Source organism: Scyliorhinus torazame, chromosome 15 (assembly GCF_047496885.1).
Source record: "Scyliorhinus torazame isolate Kashiwa2021f chromosome 15, sScyTor2.1, whole genome shotgun sequence".
Classification (NCBI taxonomy): domain Eukaryota; kingdom Metazoa; phylum Chordata; class Chondrichthyes; order Carcharhiniformes; family Scyliorhinidae; genus Scyliorhinus; species Scyliorhinus torazame.
In genome coordinates, this window is record NC_092721.1 from 167,955,099 (window position 1) to 167,978,926 (window position 23,828).

Sequence of the window (23,828 nt, forward strand, 5' to 3'; positions counted from 1 at the left end):
TTAACATTTTTCATATTTCCTATCATTTGTTTTTGTTTCCCACTGCCTTATCTATTCAAGTTATTTTGTTTCTTTAATGCATGTTAATTCTTCAATGCTTCATCACTTGACAAATGACATATTACACCATCCAGCAAGAATGTTACAGATATGTTCCTCTGCTTGTAGATTATATTCTCCTTTCCCCTTTTTGTATGTTTGTCCATCTCTTAATTTTCAATTCACAAACATCAGTTGTCTCTTCTTGTCATATGCTGATTGATCTGCTGTATGATTCAGATGTGATATATTGCTTTTATTTAAATTGTTTGAATTATAGTGGAGTTCTCCAGAGGTCGGTGTTAAGATCCCCTGCTCTTCTTCATAGACAATATATATATATATATATTATATATAATAGTCCAGAGTGTATACAGAGCACAATTTCAAAATCTGTGGATGATCCAACTGGGAAGTATTGTGAATGGAGAACTTCAAAAGGATGTGGCTGGCAGAATGGGCAGACAAATGGCAGATTAAATTTAAGGTAGAGAAGAAATTTAATTCAGAGATTAAAGGGAAGTGTAAAGTGATTCATATTGGTGGTAGGAACATGAATAGACAATATAAAAGACATAATTTTGAAAGGGGTCAAGAACAGAAGGATTTGGTTGTAAAGTGCCATTCCCATAACTTCAAACATGGGGTGCATTTGTATGAAAGTTTCTGGAACTGTAATTTTTTAAAAAAGAAATGGACACACACCAAGTACCAACGGTGACCATTGCAACTTCACAATTGGCAGCTTCCAAAAAGTTGCTACTTAAATCACCCTGGGTGGATCCTCCCCATGGAATGAACATATCTCTGAAGAATTTACACTTGCTATTGTTTGGGAATTCACCCAAAACACAAGTCCAGACTACATGTCTCAACTGGATGCAATACTCCAGTTGAGGCCAAACCAGTGTTGTAAACTTGATATGAGGACAGATCTGAATGTGATGAGGGAACTTTCAAAGCAGAGCATAATTTCCTTGCTTTTGTACTCTTATGCTCCATTAATAAAGCATAGGATGGCATCTGCTTTAACTGTTCTCTCAACCTGTCCTGGCACCTGCAAGGATTTATTCAAATTGTTAGACAGAGGAGGGGTGACGACCTGAATCTCCAATTACCTCCCCTTACTGTCCATAATCATGATTTTGGAAAGGTAGGTGTGTGTGTGCCCCTCTTATCCCCCTCGAGTATGCAGTCAAATGAATAACAGCAGCTAGCTTTCATGGGTTTAAATATAGTGTTAGGAAAACAAAGGTAGTTTTAAGGGATTTATATTGGTAAACATTAGATACATATTGGTATCGTTCTAGGTGTGTTAAATTTAATGTTTCTATGACCGAAACTGGCTTAAGAGGCCCAGAGATACATTTGCAGTCTGCAAAGAACACTACAAATCACAGAAACTGCTAGAGTTTCATCTTTCCTGTTGAGAACAGGAGTCTGTAAAATATAAAATGTCTCCCAGCTTGATTCCTAAATTCAAACCCAGCTGCAAAGTTGGATCTCCAAATATGCAAACCCCAGAGTGGGCAATAAATGTGGTCTAGCCAGGAATGCTCACATTCCATAAATGAATTTTTAATAAACAGTTAACAGATCTCCTAGAATTGGCAACTGCAGGATCTCTAACCATCTTTTGCCACAAGATGGAGCTTTTCTACTTAACAGTACTCAGCTCCAAGTTAAATAACACTGAGCCACAAAAATGTTTACCAATTATTTCCTCAGTAGTACCTTTCAATATTCTACGGTCTCGTCCATGTGCTGTACATTTAGTATTGAGTTTAATCTGCATAACTGATCTACACACATGTTACAGATCTTATAGTTTGATCTATCCCAGTATTAAATATATGAAATAATGGTGCATCCACAACCCTCTGTGGGGGGGGGGGGGGGGGGGGGGGGGGGGGGGGATGGGAAATTCCAGAGAATAGAATTAATTGAACTCTTCCCATTTTCTGATCTACTGTGAGATACTAATGACCATTCTATAAACTACCTTATATGGCCGTTCACTATAGGTAATGAAAAAGTACTTTCGATCACTCAATCTGTTTTTATATGATTTCCAGTCCTTTCTACTGTATTTCACAAGACCCAAAACTGCCATCAGTTAAAACACATAGAAAATAACAGGCAATATTTCATACCAATAGTCAACCAGCAAGTTTAATACAAGTAAACTTGAACAGAATTTGTTACTTGAACAGAATTTTAAAAAGACAAATTAAAAAGTGGGATATTGCCATATTTGTACAGAGTAAACAGCAGAATAACTTACTCTTTGGAATTTTTTGTTTCTAGAGAGCAGTGGAGGCTAGGTCATTGACTATATTCAAGGCTGAGTGTGGAAGGGAAATTAATGAGTTGCCAACTTGGAGGCATGCTGGGAAATGCTTGACTATAGTTCAACACAGCTTTTTGGCGAAAAATAAGTAGGTCAGGTAACATAAATGAAATACTGCTTAATATTCTGGTCTCGGCCTTATTATGAATTAACACATTGTCCTCTGAAAGGTAACAAAATGTGTACTCGAGTTGTTTTTAGCCAAGGGCAAGAACATACGTACTACATATTTCATCGTACGTACTTTCCAAGGTCTATTTAATATAAACATGCCTGGTTAATCCAAGCTGTTATTTCAGACTACAAAGATATGCATTCTTCAATCGAATCTCAGAGTGCAGTGCACTGGCTTTGCAGCGAGAACACTCTCTCCGCGAATATATATGTGTAAATAAATTTCCTTAATTTGAACCTCAAGGAATTTGTCTTTATTACGATTTCCACGACACTGAGTTACATGGATTTTTGATAGACCAGAGAATCAAGAGCTATGGGGGTCAAACAGAAGGGTAGAGTTGAGACCACAATCAGTTCAGCCATTATTTTGTTGAATGGCAGAGCAGGCTCAAAGGGTCAAATAGCCTACTCTTGCTTCCAAGTCCTATAAAGATAGAAAATATTCAACTTAGAAGTTGAACAGCTGAAACTAACTCTCTCTCATCTTCTACAATCAATATATTAATTGCCCATGCCATGTATTTATGACACTGTATGCACCAACTCTTCCCAGATATAAAAGCTGAGAAAATCGTTCTGTTTCAGCCCGAGTGCTCACACATCTTACCTGCAGTAAAGCGGAGGGTGCAGAAGATTGTAATCCAGGAAGAGATGCAGCTCCCATAGTAGTTTGGAATCCTGGCAAAGATGTAGCATCCACATTAGACTGTAGACCTGTTGGTGACACCATACTCACACCAGACTGTACACTGGGGATTGAAGTGGTGCCCACAGTGGACTGGAGATCAGAAAATGAGGTAGTTCCCATAGTGGATTGTATGCCAGAGAGTGCAGAAGTACCCACTACAGATTGGATTCCTGGTAGAGAGCCAGCACTTAGAGACTGAAGTCCAGGCAAAGAAGCAGCACCTAAAACAGACTGGAGAACAGGCAGAGAAGAAGCAGCAGCCATTGCAGACTCAAGACCAGGCAGAGATGAGGCAGTCACAGCAGACTGGAGGCTGGGAAGGGATACTGAACTTGTAGTAGGTTGCAATCCAGGTAAAGAGGCAGCCACCACAATAGAATCAAGTCCAGAAAAAGATGTAGATGACTGCATTCTGGAGAGAGCAACAGCAGCAGGCTGCAGCCCAGGGAGAGAGGAAACAGAATGTTGGAGTCCAGAGGGGGAGGCAGGAAGAGACTGGAGTTCAGAAACAGATGTAGAAGCAGGGTAGAGTCCAGGGTGTGAAGTGGCAGCAGCAGACTGTAGTCCAGCAAGAGAGGCAGCAACTGCATGTAGACCAGCAAGAGAGGCAGCAGCTTGCAGTGCAGCTGGAGATGCTGCAGTAGATCGCATTCCAGCTGGCGATGCTGCAGTAGATCGCATTCCAGCTGGCGATGCTGCAGTAGATCGCATTCCAGCTGGCGATGCTGCAGCAGAACGTAACCCAGCGAGAGATATTGCAGACTGCAATCCAGCAAGAGATGTTGAATTTCCGTTAGGTTGAAGTCCACCTAGAGAGGCCGTGGCCTGGAGTCCATGAAGGGAGACAACATCAGCACTAGATTGGAGTCCAGCAATAGGGACAGCAGACTGAAGACCAGGCATCGTAGCTGTCACCACACCATTCTGGAGTGCAGATAGAGATGGAGCAGCACCAGAAGAATGCATTCCTGCCAAAGTTGCTGCAGCTGCAATAGACTGAAGTCCAGGCAGATTTGCAACAGTCATTCCTGCTTGGAGTGCAGACAGAGTTGCAGGAGATAAAGTCTGATTCTGGAAAAACATTGACATTCCTGGGAAGGATACCAGTCCTGGGAAGGAGTTGTTCAAAGGTGGAGATATGTTGGCATTGTCGCTTGTCTGAATCCCTGAGGCCGAACTGAAAAATGATAAAACAAAGTGAAACTTAAAAGCTTGAACAATTAGAATCACAAAAGCAACAGTGATACATTTTTAAAGTCATCAAGGCCAGGACTTTTAGCATGCCAGAATTTGTGTCCCATCATCTGAAGAGTTGGTGCGGGGGAGGGGGGTGAAAACGACGCACTGCCCTACAGCCGGTTCACACTTCAACGAGCGTTAATTGGCTACGGGCAGAACTTCCGCCCCTCTCTCGGGAGAAAGCTCTGTTTTAGAGAGCTGCTGACAAACCTGATTGGCCAGCAGCTCTCTAGTCCTTGTAGTGCCAGAAGCTGCAGTGGACAGGAATGGGGCTGCAAGCAGTCCCCAAATCCCAAGTCCCAGGATTCCTGGAAGAATTATGTTTTGGGGTCACATGGCAGGGAGGGTCGGAGAGGCTTGGTTTTGGGGGGGGCGGGTGTGTCCTGTAGTTACCTGCCCAGTATTAAAAAGGTGCTTCTGATGGAGGTGATACCCCAACCTCCTGCCGAGGCCTGAACCCCCGGCCCCACTTAACTCCTCCCACCAGCCTAAATATTGTAAATTGTAGAGACGGACGAGAACCCAGCGGGAAACCGACCAGAGGAATTTTGCCCTCCAAAATCGCAACAGCATCAACCAATCTATTGTAAGCCATTAAGTATAGAAATAAATACCATCTCACTAACAATATTTTGACAATTTAACAAACACTAAAGAATGTAAAAAAATAGTGCCTTCCAACAGAACATTTCAAAATATATACTTCCTGGGTAATTGATACCCGTAACAAGCAATCAAACCTAGCGTTTTGAGGCTGAAAAATCTGAGATTTAATTTTGCGTTAAAGAACATATTTTGTAGCAATTTAACCGTGCTTGCTCCTCGTCCCTGAATAGATGTTATGAAGAGTTTTGATGAGAGCAGACAGGAATAATGTGTTTTTACTGGCAGGAGGCTCAGTAACCCGAGGGTGTAATTTAAGCTAATTGGCAAAAGGACCAGGGAGAAGATAGGAAGAAATATGCAGTGAGTGGTTATGATATGGAATACACTTTCTGAAAGAATGTTAGAGAAAGGTTCATTAATAAACTTTCAAAAGGGAATCAACTTGGAAAGGAAAAAAAAATACACTCTGGAAAAACTATCCATTATAAACAATGGAATAAATACTGACAAGTTGAATGAAAAATAAGACTATGAATTCCAAGTATTCTCAATCTAAAATGCCTCCTATTTAAAGAAATGGGGCGACATTCTCCGAACCCCCGCCGGGTCGGAGAATCGCCGGGGGCTGGCGTGAATCCCCCCCCCCGCCGGTTGCCGAAGTCTCCGGCATCGATATTCGGCGGGGGCGGGAATCGCGCCACGCCGGTTGGCGGGCCCCCCAACTCGATTCTCCGGCCCGGACGGGCCGAAGTCCCGCCGATAAATTGCCTGTCCCGCCGGCGTAAATTAAACCACCTACCTTACCGGCGGGACAAGGCGGCGCGGGCGGGCTCCGGGGTCCTGGGGGGGGGGGGGGGGGGGGGGGGGGGGGGGGGGGGGGGGGGGGGGGGGGGGCGCGCGGGGCGATCTGACCCCGGGGGGTGCCCCACGGTGGCCTGGCCCGCGATCGGGGCCCTGAATAGGCAGACATAACATTAATTTAATATCTGATCCATAGGCTAGCATCACCGATAATCAGCGCGTTCTCATTAGATTAGGCTTTTAAGTCTCATGTGAGCCGATATTCACATTTTCTGAGCCAAGTCACATTTAATTTTGTCACGTAAAATTGTTGTTAGGTCTTTTCTGCAAATTATAGGGAATTTTGATAAAACGTAAAGATGTTTAGTTAAGATGCACAAAGACCATAGAAGTCTCCCACAGTCCAGAGATGTGCAGGTTAGGTGGATTAGCCATGCTAAATTGCCCTTAAGTGTCCAAAAAGGTTAGGTGGGGTTACTGGGATAGGGTGGAGGTGTGGGCTCTCGGAAGGTGCTCTTTCCAAGGGCCGGTGCAGACTCGATGGGCCGAATGGCCTCCTTCTGCACTGTAAATTCAATGATTCTAAGTGATGCTATTTTCAGCAACCTCATTAATTGCATTGTGGGTAAGAAATAAATCCCATATCGTCAGGTTTAGCATTTTAATTGAAATATACACAACGATGCTTTTGTTTTATATATTTCACAATGTATTAGTTGCAGTGACAACAATACACTCACCCAGTTTGCAGCATCATACCAGGACTGCAGTTTGTGTTGCTATAGCTGGATGTTAACACTACGGTGGAAGAACTATGAGTAGGTGTGCCAGCATTTCCTGACATTACTTCACCATGTGCCTGAGACATCTGTGGTGCTGCTGATATCACAGTTGTAGTATTCTGACACTCAGGATATGGAGGTGGGGCAGAAGAGACAGCCGACAGGGGAATGCCTGAAAAGATGGCGGGTATCGGGGTGGACGTGCCAAGCCTTGGAAAGACTGGAGTTACTGGTGCTGAAGCAAAAGCTAGTTGATTTACAGGCGACTGTACAAGTGTAGGTGCTGCAACAGGTGTTGCAGGAGCTGATGGGTAAGAACCATGTGGTGAGAATGCAGCTGGATGCAAGTTGGCAGCAGATGAGTTGTAACTCAATTGGCTGGCTGGTCTGGAAAAAGCTGAAATAAAATCATTTTTCCTGTTAAAAATGTACTGCATTACATACAATAGATAATTACAGAAAAAAAAATATTCTCATCTAATGTTCCTCAGCCCACCATTTCAAATTTGAATCCTGGTACACTCCCAAGGATGCTTGACAGTAAAAAAAAACTTTTACCTGTCTGACCTGCAGATGGTTTCAGTGACAAATGGCTATCAAGCTGTACCGTTCGATTTTTTCATCTCTGCATATCTCAAAGCAACAGGAGGAAGATATGTCCTACCTCTTAACCTGCAGTTTATTGTTACAGCTGCCTTGCTTACCTGTTTAGCACAGGGCTAAATCGCTGGCTTTGAAAGCAGACCAAGGCAGGCCAGCAGCACGGTTCAATTCCCGTAACAGCCTCCCGAACAGGCGCCGGAATGTGGCGACTAGGGGCTTTTCACAGTAACTTCATTTGAAGCCTACTTGTGACAATAAGCGATTTACATTTACATTTACCAAGGTATAAACCTCCCAGATGCTCACCACCCTCTTGTGAAAGATTTTCACCTCTGGTCTCTTTTGAATCTCTCCCCTCTCACCTTAAACCTATGCCCTCCAGTTCTAGACTCCTCCATCTTTGGGAAAAGATGTTGACTATCTATCTTATCCATGCCCCTCATTATTTTATAGACCTCTAAAAGATCGCCCCTAAGCCTTCTACCCTCCTGGGGAAAAAGTCCCAGCCTATCCAGCCTCTCTTTCTCGCTCAGACCATCAAGTCCTGGTAGCATCCTCATAAATCTCTTCTGCACTCTTTCTAGTTTAACAATATCCTTCCTACAATAGGGTGACCAGAACTGAACACAGGGGGCGGGATTCTCCACCCCCACGCCGAAGTGGCCGCGCCGTCGTGAACGCCGTCGAGGTTCACGACGGCGCGGAACGGCCCCGGTCCCGACCAATTCAGGCCCTGACAATGGGCCAGTATCGGGGCCGCGTCATCTACCCGCGCCAGGCCTTGTCGCCCGCGTAAAAGCGGCGGCGAATAGATGACGCGGCCGGCGCCGCATAACGGACGTCATCCGCACATGCGCGGGTTGGCTGGCGCCAACCCGCGCATGCGTGGTTGCTGTCCTGTCCAAATCCGCCCCGCAAGAAGATGGGGGACGGATCTTGCGGGGCCGCGGAAGGAAGGAGGTCCTCTTTCAGAGAGGACGGCCCGACGATCGGTGGGCACCGATCGAGGGCCACCCCACATTCAAGGTGAAGCCCGGTGCAGGATCCCCCCTCGCCCCCCCCAGCGTTCACGCACCGCCCACAACTGCAGCGACCAGGTGTGGACGGCGCTGGGGGGAACCCGCCGTTTTGGCCTGGCCGCTCGGCCCAACGGGCCTCAGAATCGCGGGGGTGCTGGAGAATCGCCATTTTGGGTATCTCCGGCGTTTCTTCGGCCCGCGAAACTCGACTGGCCCGTTCCCGCCGCTCGGGAGAATCGCGGGAGGGCGTCGGAACGGCGTCCCCGGAAATTTTGACGGCCCAGGCGATTCTCCCAACCGGCGTGGGAGTGGAGAATCGCGCCCAGGATTCCATGTGAAGTTAAATCAAGGCCCTAACTGCCTGTTAAGATTGACATTAAAAAACCATGGTAAATTTGAAATTATTTTTCCAGTTTCGTCAATCAAATACCATTTAAATAAATTATCTTATCATATATTTAATTTATTGTTTTGGGGGACTGAAGTATGACTACAAAGAACAAAGAACAAAGAAATGTACAGCACAGGAACAGGCCCTTCGGCCCTCCAAGCCCGCGCCGACCATACTGCCCGACTAAACTACAATCTTCTACACTTCCTGGGTCCGTATCCTTCTATTCCCATCCTATTCATATATTTGTCAAGATGCCCCTTAAATGTCCCTATCGTCCCTGCTTCCACTACCTCCTCCGGTAGCGAGTTCCAGGCACCCACTACCCTCTGCGTAAAAAACTTGCCTCGTACATCTACTCTAAACCTTGCCCCTCTCACCTTAAACCTATGCCCCCTAGTAATTGACCCCTCTACCCTGGGGAAAAGCCTCTGACTATCCACTCTGTCTATGCCCCTCATAATTTTGTAGACCTCTATCAGGTCGCCCCTCAACCTCCTTCGTTCCAGAGAGAACAAACCGAGTTTATTCAATCGCTCCTCATAGCTTATGCCCTCCATACCAGGCAACATTCTGGTAAATCTCTTCTGCACCCTCTCTAAAGCCTCCACATCCTTCTGGTAGTGTGGCGACCAGAATTGAACACTATACTCCAAGTGTGGCCTAACTAAGGTTCTATACAGCTGCAACATGACTTGCCAATTCTTATACTCAATGCCCCGTCCAATGAAGGCAAGCATGCCGTATGCCTTCTTGACTACCTTCTCCACCTGTGTTGCCCCTTTCAATGACCTGTGGACCTGTACTCCTAGATCTCTTTGACTTTCAATACTCTTGAGGGTTCTACCATTTACTGTATATTCCCTACCTGCATTAGCCCTTCCAAAATGCATTACCTCACATTTGTCCGGATTAAACTCCATCTGCCATCTCTCCGCCCAAGTCTCCAGACAATCTAAATCCTGCTGTATCCTCAGACAGTCCTCATCGCTATCCGCAATTCCACCAACCTTTGTGTCGTCTGCAAACTTACTAATCAGACCAGTTACATTTTCCTCCAAATCATTTATATATACTACAAACAGCAAAGGTCCCAGCACTGATCCCTGTGGAACACCACTGGTCACAGCCCTCCAATTAGAAAAGCATCCCTCCATTGCTACCCTCTGCCTTCTATGGCCTAGCCAGTTCTGAATCCACCTTGCCAGCTCACCCCTGATCCCGTGTGACTTCACCTTTTGTACTAGTCTACCATGAGGGACCTTGTCAAAGGCCTTACTGAAGTCCATGTAGACAACATCCACTGCCCTACCTGCATCAATCATCTTAGTGACCTCCTCGAAAAACTCTATCAAGTTAGTGAGACACGACCTCCCCTTCACAAAACCGTGCTGCCTCTCACTAATACGTCCATTTGCTTCCAAATGGGAGTAGATCCTGTCTCGAAGAATTCTCTCCAGTAATTTCCCTACCACTGAAGTAAGGCTCACCGGCCTGTAGTTCCCGGGATTATCCTTGCTACCCTTCTTAAACAGAGGAACAACATTGGCTATTCTCCAGTCCTCCGGGACATCCCCTGAAGACAGCGAGGATCCAAAGATTTCTGTCAAGGCCTCAGCAATTTCCTCTCCAGCCTCCTTCAGTATTCTGGGGTAGATCCCATCAGGCCCTGGGGACTTATCTACCTTAATATTTTTTAAGACACCCAACACCTCGTCTTTTTGGATCACAATGTGACCCAGGCTATCTACACCCCCTTCTCCAGACTCAACATCTACCAATTCCTTCTCTTTGGTGAATACTGATGCAAAGTATTCATTTAGTACCTCGCCCATTTCCTCTGGCTCCACACATAGATTCCCTTGCCTATCCTTCAGTGGGCCAACCCTTTCCCTGGCTACCCTCTTGCTTTTTATGTACGTGTAAAAAGCCTTGGGATTTTCCTTAACCCTATTTGCCAATGACTTTTCATGACCCCTTCTAGCCCTCCTGACTCCTTGCTTAAGTTCCTTCCTACTTTCCTTATATGCCACACAGGCTTCGTCTGTTCCCAGCCTTTTAGCCCTGACAAATGCCTCCTTTTTCTTTTTGACGAGGCCTACAATATCACTCGTCATCCAAGGTTCCCGAAAATTGCCGTATTTATCTTTCTTCCTCACAGGAACATGCCTGTCCTGTATTCCCTTCAACTGACACTTGAAAGCCTCCCACATGTCAGATGTTGATTTGCCCTCAAACATCCGCCCCCAATCTATGTTCTTCAGTTCCCACCTAATATTGTCATAATTAGCCTTCCCCCAATTTAGCACATTCATCCTCGGACCACTCTTATCCTTGTCCACCAGTACTTTAAAACTTACTGAATTGTGGTCACTGTTACCGAAATGCTCCCCTACTGAAACATCTACCACCTGGCCGGGCTCATTCCCCAATACCAGGTCCAGTACCGCCCCTTCCCTAGTTGGACTGTCTAGACACGAGAAACTTAATAACAGCAATCAGACTTCAAATATAATCCTCCAATTGTCAAGTGCTTCAGAATATCAAGGCACTATAGAACTGCAAATTTATTCCTTAATGAAGAAAAGGAGCTTTTGGTCTGTGACCATACATGCACACCAATACTCTCGACCCTGGTACTTGCCATGATTCAGACTTTTTACACCAATCCATGATTGCCACCATTGAGAAACCCAAGGGCAATATATTGAATTGTCACTGGTGCCAGTCTATGGTGGAACAGACAATGCCATGGAATAGGACTACCATGGAGGTAGTCTGCACAACCAACCAAGGCAGAAACTAATGGGGAAAACTCAGCTAATTGCATAAAACAGCTAAATCACAAGACATCCAAATATCTACTCAATACCATACCCATATCAAAAATCGCCTCTAGAAATTAAATGAATTCAGTATAGTTTACAAGACATCAGATAATATATGGTTTGTACATTTCCTTAAGCTTTATCTATTTGTCTCATTTCTAATTACCATCTTCTTTGTTTTACTTATTGTGTTATATAACTGTTTTACAAGTCACATTCATGGCATAGGTCAACGTACTCATTAGGAAATTAAGTTGATAGAATTTCAGCTCGGCTTTAGTGGATGGGTTCACTGACAGTGGATGGTGAAATACGAAACAGTAAATTGGAATATTCAGCAGCACTGGCCCAAAGAGAAATATTGTGGTCAACACTACATAGTAATCTAAAGTGCCGCTACACCCGACAGTCCAAATAACCAAACTTATAAGCAATGAGTTTGCTCTTTGAAGATCTAAAATAAATGAATTCTGTTCTGACCTTGTTGAGGAGCATAGGCAGCTGGTGCTACCACAGGAGCTATGAAACTACCCATTGGGACAAGGCCAGCTGTGTTATATGCACCTACAAGAAATAAAAAAATATAAATTGGGGTCCACCATAAGCATCTCATTTCCTGCATCATGTCAGTGTGCAACCATGTTTTTTCCTTTATTTGCACTATTACAGAAGTGAATTTAACAAAAACTTGTTCACATTTTTGATAAATGTATTTGTTTGACAGTACCTCTTGATCTTCAAAGTCCTATAAGCACAAAGTTATTGTATTCGCTAAACATCTAATTTCTTTCCATTGACTGCACATTCATAGAATATTATGATGAACTTAGAATTTCCAATATCGGTATCACACTTTGATTTAGTTGTCAGAAGTCATCAATCTTTTGCTTTGAATCAAGTTTGATAGAGCGAGTTCATCCGGCTGTGAGATAACAAACTATGGGTCGCAATTTCAAATACATTTATACCAAGAGACAAGTGTAATTGGGGCATTAAGCAAATAACCATTGTAACACATTGGGCAAACTCGCAAGTGTACTACACATGCAATTACATAGTCAACTGCTCAAAAAAGAGTTTTTGAGATATTACAGACTTAGTAAGTTTGACAATGACTCGAAGGTTGGGGGACTTGGAGATATTGTTGAGGTTTGTTGCAGGTTACAACAGGACATTGACAGGATGCAGAGCTGGGCTGAAAAGTGGCAGATGGAGTTCAACCTTGATAAATGTGAAGTGATTCATTTTGGAAGGTCGAATTTGAATGCTGAATACAGGGTTAAAGGCAGGATTCTTGGAAGTGTGGAGGAACAGAGGGATCTTGGGGTCCACGTACATAGATCCCTCAAAAGTTGCCACCCAGGTTGATAGGGTAGTTAAGAAGGCGTATGGTGTGTTGGCTTTCATTAACAGGGGGATTGAGTTTAAGAGCTGGGAGGTTTTGCTGCAGCTTTATAAAACCCTAGTTAGACCACACTTGGAATTTGTGTCCAGTTCTGGTCGCCTCATTATAGGAAGGATGTGGATGCTTTGGAGAGGGTACAGAAGAGATTTACCAGGATGCTGCCTGGACTGGAGGGCATGTCTTATGAAGAAAGGTTGAGGGAGCTAGGGCTTTTCTCATTGGACGAAGAAGGCAGAGAGGTGACTTGATAGAGGTCTACAAGGTGATGAGAGGCATGGATAGAATGGATAGCCAGCGACTTTTCCCCAATGGTGGAAATGGCTGTCACGAGGGGACATAATTTTAAGGTGATTGAAGGAAGGTATATGGGAGATGTCAGAGGTTGGTTCTTTACACAGAGAGTGGTGGGAGTGTGGAATGCACTGCCAGAGAGGTGGTGGAATCAGAGTCATTAGGGGCTTTTAAGCAACTCTTAGACAGGCACATGGACAGCAGTAAATTGAAGGGGTGTAGGTGAAATGAAAATCGCTTATTGTCACAAGTAGGCGTCAAATGAACTTACTGTGAAAAGTCCCTAGTCACCACATTCCGGCTGTTCGGGTTAGGTTGATCTTAGATTAGGATAAATGATTGGCACAACATTGTGGGCTGAAGGGCCTGTACTGTGCTGTACTGTTCTACGTTCTTCTATGTTCTAAGACTATGCAATGGGTTGCATGTTTTATTGCCCCTAGGACTTCACTGAATGTAACAGATTAAGGTGATTTTTCACTCATTTCTCAGTAGACAAATATTTACTGACTATAACTCAGCAATAATCTGTTTTCCGCCTAAAGGGCACAAGCTTAGCTATAATGGGAATAGAAATATCATAACGGAGGCAGAAAAGATCTTTGCCTTCTCCACCATATAACTGAGCTTTCAATGCCAGATATGGACAGTAAAACATGTTCAATTTGCAGCTCAACATTCTTCACCTTCCAATATACAAAGTTCAAACAAGCTGTTCATTAACAAAATGGACAACCATATTTCTGCTATACTACACCCTCCCCCAATAAAAAGAACATGTCATATACTGATGAACTTGGAACATTTCTAATGTAAATATCTTGATTCACTGGACAGAAGTCACAATTTTGCTGGCAATGCATGCATCACAGTATGGGCGGCACGGGAGCACAGTGATTAGCACTATTGCTTCACAGCACCAGGGACCCAGGTTAGATTCCCGGTTTGGGTCACTGTCTGTGCGGAGACTGCACGTTCTCCCCGTGTCTGTGTGGGTTTCCTCCAGGTGCTCCGGTTTCCTCCCACGAAAGACGTGCTTGTTAGGTGAACTGGACATTGCAAATTCTCCCTCAGTGTATCCGAACAGGCGCTGTAGTGTGGTGACTTGGGGATTTTCACAGTAACTTCATTGCAGTGTTAATGTAAGCCTACTTGTGACATTAATAAAGATTATTGATACTTACAGCTTTGACAGCAATATCAATACATATTTCATTTTGTGTTATGACTGCTTTACAGCATAAATATTGTTGCCAGTGAAAACAATTGAAGAAAAATATTAATAAAATCTTACTTGGTGCAATAGTTGCATGTGGTTGGCAGGGAGGTATAGGGTAAGGAACAGGCTTATGAGGATTGTATGTTGCTGGAGCCTAGATGAAAGGAATATTCAGGTATTATTAGTATGTAGAATTCACAATTAATTTAGGAACATAGAAAATAGGTGCAGGAGTAGGCCAATCGACCCTTCGAGCCTGTGCCACCATTCAATATGATCATGGCTGATCATGCAAATTCAGTATCCCACTCCCGCTTTCTCTCCATACCCCTTAATCCCTTTAGGCACAATAAAAGTTAAGAAACATTCAATTAATCTGTTCACAAGTATAATTTATTTGGGATAAAAAATTACACAGTTCAAAATATAAAATGAATACATAATTTCAATGAATTACTCAAGCAGAGCTGCAGGGACAGCACAGTGGTTAGCATTACTGCCTCATGGCACCGAGGTCCCAGGTTCAATCACGGCTCTGGGTCACTGTCCATGTAGAGTTTGCACATTCTCCCCGTGTTTGCGTGGGTTTCGCCCCCACAACCCAAAGATGTGCAGGGTAGGTGGATCGGCCACCCTAAATTGCCCCTTAATTGGAAAAAATGAATTGGGTACACTAAATTTATATTTTTTAAAAAGCAGAGCTGCCAACCTTTCCCACATAAATCAGTATTCCAGATACCAAGTTTCAAACATTCAGTAAATCTAAGAATGAAAAATGTGAACAAATCATTCACCTTTTTACATGAAGTTCAAAATTGTCCTTACACCAGTATCAGAGCTCAGTTCAATCTTACTGATGTAGCTCTTTTGTATTTGTCAAGAAAGTGGTGCATTCACCTGCTTTCATCTTAATTTCAGGGTTTGCCTCGGGCTCACATAGGTGCACATGCAGCTCTTTTACACTTATCAAGCAGTTTTACATTGAATTGCATTTAATGACAACCTTGTCCTTAGGCTTGAGCATAGACATTCTGGGTTAAGAAATCAGAAAGTGTCTCAGTTCCTAAACTGGGCCGAAACTCAGTGTTCTCTCTTTTTGGCCAGACTGAAGATTTGTTCACCTTCGGCATTACTATGTGCGATTGACAAGACTGCCACCATGATTTTTGAAATATAGCGATACTTCAGCTCACCAGTTGATTTTCCCCTCAGTTGGGAAATATCCACCCAAACTTTATCTGATTGTCTGTCTAATGCAATACTGTCCAATGTGTCAACCTGGAATTGAGGAAATTCCACTTCTAAAATCATTCAGAACATCTTCCATGACATGGAATCACTTTGCAAAGTAATGAACTGATGTAAAGTTTCCCTCCACGCTCCCCCTTGGATTTTCCACTCTTGCATGTAATAGCAATTCATCCTGAAGGGAAAATTTGGTGGTGACATAGTCACAGACTGCAACATAGTACTTTCGTACTGATGAGTAGAAGTTACTCCTATCTTGCAAGGTAAGGGTCCCGTCTTGAGAAACTGCCTGGCTTGATCACCAGGTCTTCATCGCACTTCTGATTGCATTTGTCCTTGTACATGAGGGCAGCACGGTAGCATTGTGGATAGCACAATTGCTTCACAGCTCCAGGGTCCCAGGTTCGATTCCGGCTTGGGTCACTGTCTGTGCGGAGTCTGCACATCCTCCCCGTGTGTACGTGGGTTTCCTCCCGGTGCTCCGGTTTCCTCCCACAGCCCAAGGATGTGCAGGTTAGGTGGATTGGCCATGATAAATTGCCCTTAGTGTCCAAAATTGCCCTTAGTGTTGGGTGGGGTTACTGGGTTATGGGGATAGGGTGGAGGTGTTGACCTTGGGTAGGGTGCTCTTTCCAAGAGCTGGTGCAGACTCGATGGGCCGAATGGCCTCCTTCTGCACTGTAAATTCTATGAATGCAACTAGCAGGCAATGGGACACTGGCAGTTGCAGCAGGTTTCACAAAGCAAAGCAACAAGTCCTGAAGAAGGTCATCCAACTTCTGATGTAGAATCTGTATCTTGGGAGCTTCATTTTGCAGCTCTAGATTGAGCCTGTTGAATACAGGAAATGTATATTGAAGAAATATATAATACAGTTTGTTTCTGTCACAAAGCTTTGCATAAATCCTGGCACCTTTGCCTTGAGATGGTTATACTGTTGTACTAGCAATAGGGTTGCTAGCTGTGGGAGACTTCTTGCTTCCAGCACTTGAACTGCTACTTTTTCCATTTTTCATACTATTGTCAAGTCTTGTTACCATGCACAAGAACAGCAGTTTTCTGAATAAATCCTGCACTGGTCTTTTTGGGTATCACTCAGGGGCCTGTTAATTGACAGCAGCTGAAACTAGGCAACCACTCTTTGCTTTCACAACATGAATGCTGGTTTTTGTTCATGCAAACAATGTTCTTGTTGTAGATGATGTGCTACGTGTAATACTACCTGGTGTGTGTGGAGGTTGAGCAATCTCCTTGGTGTTATTCTCTGCTGCTGGAGGCTTGGTAGATAGAGGTCTTTCCAGACGTGTCAACCTTCAGTCGCTTAGCATTTCTCATGCCCCCTTCATTCTTTCTTTTTCCTTTCTCAGATTCTGCTTCTTGGGAGAAGTACTCTTATAATGCAGACCATTGTTCCAGAAATCTGTCTAGTGCCCTTTCCAAGGACAAACATCTTGTTTGGGCATTCTTGTGACTTTCTCAAGTGCACAATGTTTGTATTTCCTTGACCTCTTTGTGGTGCTTGCTAGACTTCTCAAGGTAGTAATAGACTGGTACAAGCAAGTCCACTGGAGAGAATGACAACTGACTTGCCCCTTTCTCTGCAGCCAGATGAAGAAGGTGGCACGGATATCCAAGAATGAAAATATCTGGGTTTTCGATGTCTGCAGAAAAGCATATCACGATTTTCCAGGGAATGTTGTTTTCCTTAAGAACGCTGTCCAGAAGTTGGAAAATGTTTTTGCCGCTTGATCTGTCTTTCGCTGTTGCTATTTCAAGTAGCACACTGATCACCCTGTTCACATCTGTGTCAAAGAACTGACGGTCTCTGCACCACGGTCAGAACTCCCATCGGTTGGGACAGAGAACGGGATTTCACGATTTGTCTCTTGGCCTAGAGTCTTGGTCCAGCGAGAAGCAAACTTAGAATCAATCGAGCTGACCGGAAACATCACTTTCACAAGATCAGTCAAATGATCAGCAGCAGAAAATGCCACATTGTGCTCAATCAGGAAATGTGTCATCAAATTTTCTGCTCTTATGACCGAGTAGTTTTTCTGTTGTATGAAAGGTTTGATGTTGTGGGTGCTTTCAGAAACTTGTGTCATAGCATGATGTTTCTTGGGCCTGTATGTCATTTGCTCCTCCCGTGAGCAATGCTGAAGTCCGATGAGCAGACGTTATATCGCACACTGTATTCTTCCTTTCTCGATTGTACAATAAAGGATCATCTTGATATGTAGTCCTTCTTGAAAGTCTGTTTTCTAGATTTAGCACCAGATGAAGTCATGATTGCTACTTACTCAATATTTGGGTTTTCCTCCCAAGTTGACTATGCCGTCACGGAGTACAAGAGACTAATAGGCTTGAATTGAGGCCTACTGGTAACTCCTACACAAACAGCCCTGCTGTGGCTAGATTCTTCCTCACTTGACTAAGTCAAAACAGAGACAGCTAGAAATGGTAACGGAAGGCACTTAAAAACGTATTCTATAATACTGCGCAAAGAACAAATGCAGCCAGGTTCAATTACCCATCTATCTGTGTTTTTAAATTATTAAGATGGAACATTTAAAAATTACATCTGTAGAGCCCCATACAATTCTCAATGCTACAGGCCTTCGATGATGTAGATGATCTAGGCGACTGCTGTAGTCCACCCTCCCTCGACGTGATTTTTTTTATCCCCAAAAAATCAGGCCACCTCGATGCCTCAGAGACCGCCCGAAGGTCAGGATCACCTGACAGTGACTGACACACATGCACTGTTAGTGTGCGGGCCAGAGCGGAGAGGGGGCAGGGCCTCTGCACGGGGCCCGTCGCCAAGGAAATCAAATAATGTGTTTCGGGAGGCGGCTTCTCCGTATTGCAATGAGAGCAAGCGCACTTCTGTATTCAAACGTATTTTCCGTATTTTGCTAGTTGGCAACTCTGCAAAAGGAAGTATACACAACAATATGAAAATAAAAGGCTCTCCCAGCAAGTTAGCATATGCATTTTGAATATAGGGGGTGGAAGTGACTAGTTGACAACTTCCTGATCTGATGCAGTTTTCTGCAACAATATAAAACATTTAGAGCTCTGCCATAACTTCACTAAAGTACAGCATCAATTACGTTCATGCTGCTTTTCTATCATTTCTGCCTTTTACGACAGGATCATGAAATTCACCCCTTTTTTGCAGTCTAAACCTAAGATGCAAGGGGCAAGAAGGATTTGAGGAGCGAGACAGGGAAGCAAAAAAGAAAAACAACAATTAATGAATGGTGTCAATTTGAATTCTTACCTTTTGAGTCATCGAACTATAGGGTTTAGGCCCTAATATGGCCATTAACACAATCTCTGTTGACATCTATTGGAGTTAGCATCTTTCAGATGAGATATTAATGCAAGTTTAGTCTACTGTTTCAGTTGAATGAAAAATGACTGCCACATCTGCCTTTGCCTATGTTAACAATTACTGCACATAGGGGTAGCATGGTGGCGCAGTGGTTAGCACTCCTGTCTCACGGCACCGAGGATCCGGGTTCGATCCCGGCCCCGGGTCACTGCCCGTGTGGCGTTTGCACATCTCCCCATGTCTTCGTGAGTCTCGTCCCCACAACCCAAAAAGAATGTGCAGGGTAGGTGAATTGGCCATGCTAAAATTGCCCTTAATTGGAAAAACATAATTGGGCACTCTAAATTTAAAAAAACAATTACTTCACTTCAGAAGAATAATTCACTTGCTATGAAACAATTTTGGATGTTCTATGGGTGTGATAAAGGTTCAATCTTTTTCATTTGAATGAATCATATCAGTTATTCATAAATCTCCCTCGAGCCAACTGCAGAAGCAAGGTTCAGTTGTGGAAAGCTAATGAGTGGATTCTTGGATAAGAAATGTGTGGCACAAGAAAACAAAACAGGAAACCAAATAACTTGGATGTTAGGAATAGAAACAATTCAGGTCTAGTATGTTAGCGTAGCAACTCACTTTACCTAGTGTCGGGATTCTTTTTTTCCCCCAGAATCAGCTTCCAAACTGATCCAAAGAAGTTATGCCAAAGCATACACAGGGCCATTGCTGTTTTCAATTTATGAGACACTCTCAATTGCCTCTTTACACTAGAGTTAGTTACACACCCCAAACTTTTATAATATAAAAGTAGTAGTTTTCCACACCACGTGCTGACACTAAATCAACAGGTTTACCAATCTAATCCACAAAGTTCCCGGATTCCTTTCCAGCTCTGTTCGCTTAAAACACACGTGGGTTCTTCTAACTGACGAGTCAGAATACAGGACGGAGATTGAGAACCTAGTGGAGTGGTGCAGCAACAACAATCTATCCCTCAATGCCAAAAAAACGAAAGAGCTGGTCATTGACTTCAGAAAGCAAAATACTATACATACCCCTGTCAGCATCAACGGGGCCGAGGTGGAGATGGTTAGCAGTTTCAAATTCCTAGGGGTACACATCTCCAAAAATCTGTCCTGGTCTACCCAAGTCGACGCTACCACCAAGAGAGCACAACAGCGCCTATACTTCCTCAGGAAATTCGGCATGTCCATATTACACATGCCCACAAACTTTTGTAGATGCACCATAGAAAGCATCCTATCTGGCTGCATCACAGCCTGGTATGGCAACTGCTCGACCCAAGACTGCAAGAAACTTCAGAGAGTTGTAAACACAGCCAGTCCATCACACGAACCAGCCTCCCATCCAATGACTCCATCTACACCTCCCGCTGCCTGGGTAAAGTGAGCAGCATAATCAAAGACCCCTCCCACCAGGCTTACTCACTCTTCCAACTTCTTCAATCGGGCAGGAGATACAAAAGTCTGAGAACACGCACAAACAGACTCAAAAACAGCTTCTTCCCCACTGTTACCAGACTCCTAAATGACTCTCTTATAGACTGACCTCATTAACACTACACCCGTGTGCTTCATCTGATGCCGGTGTTATCTAGTTACCTGTGTACCCTGTGTTGCCCTATTATGTATTTTCTTTTATTTCCTTTTCATGTACTTAATGATCCGTTGAGCTTCTCGCAGAAAAATACTTTTCACTGTACCTTGGTACACGTGACAATAAACAAACAAACTGTGTTGATTTACATCTGCAGTCCAATATTGTCTGTTCTGACTTCTTTGAATTATTGCAGGAGTACTTTCGTAATACTGATATACAGTAATGTGACTAAGATCATCAACATTCAATTCATTAAAACAAACAGGCAAGAGCTCTATTTAATTATTCAATATGTAAAGTGGAATTGAGGTGTTTTACATAGAACATACAGTGCAGAAGGAGGCCATTCGGCCCATCGAGTCTGCACCGACCCACATTAATCCCTCACTTCCACCCAATAACCCCTCCCAACCCTTATGGACACTACGGGTAATTTAGCATGGCCAATCCACCTAACCTGCACGTCTTTGGACTGTGGGAGGAAACCGGAGCACCCGGAGGAAACCCACGCGGACACGGGGAGAACGTGCAAACTCCGCACAGACAGTGACCCAGCGGGGAATCGAACCTGGGACCCTGGCGCTGTGAAGCCACAGTGCTAATCACTTGTGCTACTGTGTTGCAGACATTCTGACCCTAGTAGTTTATGTTCCTGCAGTTTCTCCACACATTTGAAATTATTGCCTTTATTTTTGCTTCTTCGGAAAGAAAATCTTGAAATTTAGACAGGAAATGGATAACGTGACATGATCGGACATGCAGACTTGCTTGAAGCTTACTAATACAGATACATAGCCTTAAATCCCTTGGCAGGCAGACAAATATACTCAAAGCATAAGCACTATCTAAGAAGTAGAATTTTTGACCTTATAAACCAATGTTATGGCAGTATCTTAGCCTTCATACTTACTGGTTTAGAAGGTCCTAAAATACAGGTCGCTATCCCTCGGCCAACATTGTAACCATCGTCATTTTCTTTCTTAACAGCAAGAGCCTGGTCAAAGAAAATCCACAATCAATCCTTTGCATATCAAGTTTGTATTAGGCTATGGAATTCTGCTTTATATGTTTTATTATTCATATAGGTATTATTCTATATACTTTTTAGAGCTTGAGGCTCATCAAAAGATGCTTGTGTTTGGTCCTACAATGACAATACAAGTAATCTTAAATATATTATCCACTCTCTTTCAGTATCTAGAAACAGCACAAATGTCCAAAATCATCTTGCTTCTCAACTTTCTTTACTCTAATGAGAGTACACCTCCATGAATGAAAAGATGATTGAACCGCACATGATTACTGTCTTTTACTAGGCTTTACTGTTGGGTCTCAGAATTGGCCTCTTCAGACATGTTGACGTCCTTGCATAGCTAACTTCCCGCAATCAGGATGTGGCCTTCCCTATGTGTTATAAATGGTTAGCGTAACCTGTTTTGATGTAATTATAAACAAGTTTGCTTTGTAACTGTTGGATGTTCTTGTCAAATGTTATTTTTATGAATAAATCAATAAATATTGACAGGTGCAAACCCATCCCAGACCTCTGCCAATGCCATTCTTAATTTGGTACTTAAAACAGTAAGCTACTCAGTAAACCTCCTAGTGTTTTTTCCAGCCCCCTCTGCTGGGAAAGAACTAGCCTACAGCCAATCCTCACATATTGGCATGAATGAGGTTGGAAAACCTTAAATGTGAAGAATTGTAGGACACAAATTCATGTCCTACCATTATGCTGCAAAACATTCCGTCTCCAATTGTCTTGACAGTTTTAACATTAAATGAGACAGAAATACATGTAAAGCCTATGTGTTCATGGATAAATGTATAAGTTGCTGAATCTGTCACTCACACCCAAGTTTACCAGCCTTCCCTTTCCACTGTGCCCAAGCGGTAGCTTCCAACTGCCCTGAAAAGAGGGAAACATTCTAAACTGAAAGTGGTAATGTAACCTTTTACAACCAAGAGAAATCTTGATCAATGTATCCAACGCAAAGCTTCCATACTTACTGCTAACAATCCATTCAATACACTGGGTTTTCCTTTAGGATAGGGGTTTCCTGGAATCATTCCACATGAAGATCTCATGGCAAGAGGAGCCTTACAGCCAGCCTTAGAAGCCTTATAAAAAACAGCAAAAATCAGATCAACAGAGGAACCAAAACTCTAAATCCATTTTAGAAGTATATTATTACCACCATTGCAATATCTGCAAATTGCCCCATCCTTAATATTATGTTAGCCGTAGCTTAGAAACCCAAATGCATTTTAGAGCTGATTAGTTGTCATTGTGTCGCTTAATCGTTTAATAAATGATAGAAAGAATTGTGTCAGCTGCACATTGCTCACTGAGTCAGAGAATACAATAAGGTACAGTAGCTAAAGTGCCCAATACTTACAGAAAATGTATTCAATGCACAGGATGTGGGATCTATCTAAATATTACTCGATGGACTTTACAACTATCCACGAGTTTAGAAAAATCAATTTGCTCAACAATCTGCAAGCATTTACTGTAAACTTTAGAGTGTTGATTACGTCCACACCTGCTAAATTTATCATACCAACTCTTTTTTTTTTAATACTATTTTCCACTTAATGTGACAGGTCCTGATGCTGGAATACCTTTAATATTTTGAGTCTGCTGAACTTCCGGGTGCGGCTATGCAGAGCTAGGTTGCATATTCGGTAGCTTCCACTTGGAACGGACTTTTGGGCTCTTTTACAGAGCCCCCACGGCATTTGTTTGACATTTCCCGGTGTGGCAAGAAGACTGCAGCATTCCCCTGACAGTGTCCCCCAGGAATATTATGTCTTTTGGCTGCCAGACCCGGCAGAAACAGTAAAGGATTTGGCTTTGGCTGCAGGTTTAGACAAGGGCCTCTTCCAGCATGCAGGCGGGGGAAGGGCAAGCTTTAAGCTGCAATCTGACTTGACTCTATCAAAGGTGAATTCTAACAGCAGAGGGAACAACTGTGAAAGGATCTACCAGGGCCATTGAAGAAGCAGGGACGAGGCTTCCGGTGGCGGCCATGGAGGAGTAGGTCACGCATTCGGCAGCTCCCATCTGGAACTGACTCTCAGACCTTTTTCAGGAGTTTCCATAGACTTTTTAAATGGACCAGAAGTGTAACGGCCAAAGGAGCGGCACTGGAGCAACGGGAGAAGCGAGGGAAAGAAAACAA

The 23,828-nt window shown here is 43.5% G+C and overlaps 1 protein-coding gene across 1 annotated transcript in view; it reads right to left on the bottom strand.

Annotated features, from left to right (window-relative positions):
- proser1 (proline and serine rich 1) overlaps positions 1 to 23,828 on the bottom strand; it is a 48,184-nt gene that overhangs the window by 8,040 nt on the left and 16,316 nt on the right. Inside the window, 7 exon segments of the mRNA XM_072477064.1 lie at positions 3,174 to 4,431; positions 6,641 to 7,079; positions 12,004 to 12,087; positions 14,514 to 14,592; positions 21,554 to 21,637; positions 22,496 to 22,552; positions 22,654 to 22,764. Of these exon segments, the coding sequence (XP_072333165.1) occupies positions 3,174 to 4,431; positions 6,641 to 7,079; positions 12,004 to 12,087; positions 14,514 to 14,592; positions 21,554 to 21,637; positions 22,496 to 22,552; positions 22,654 to 22,764 (2,112 nt within the window).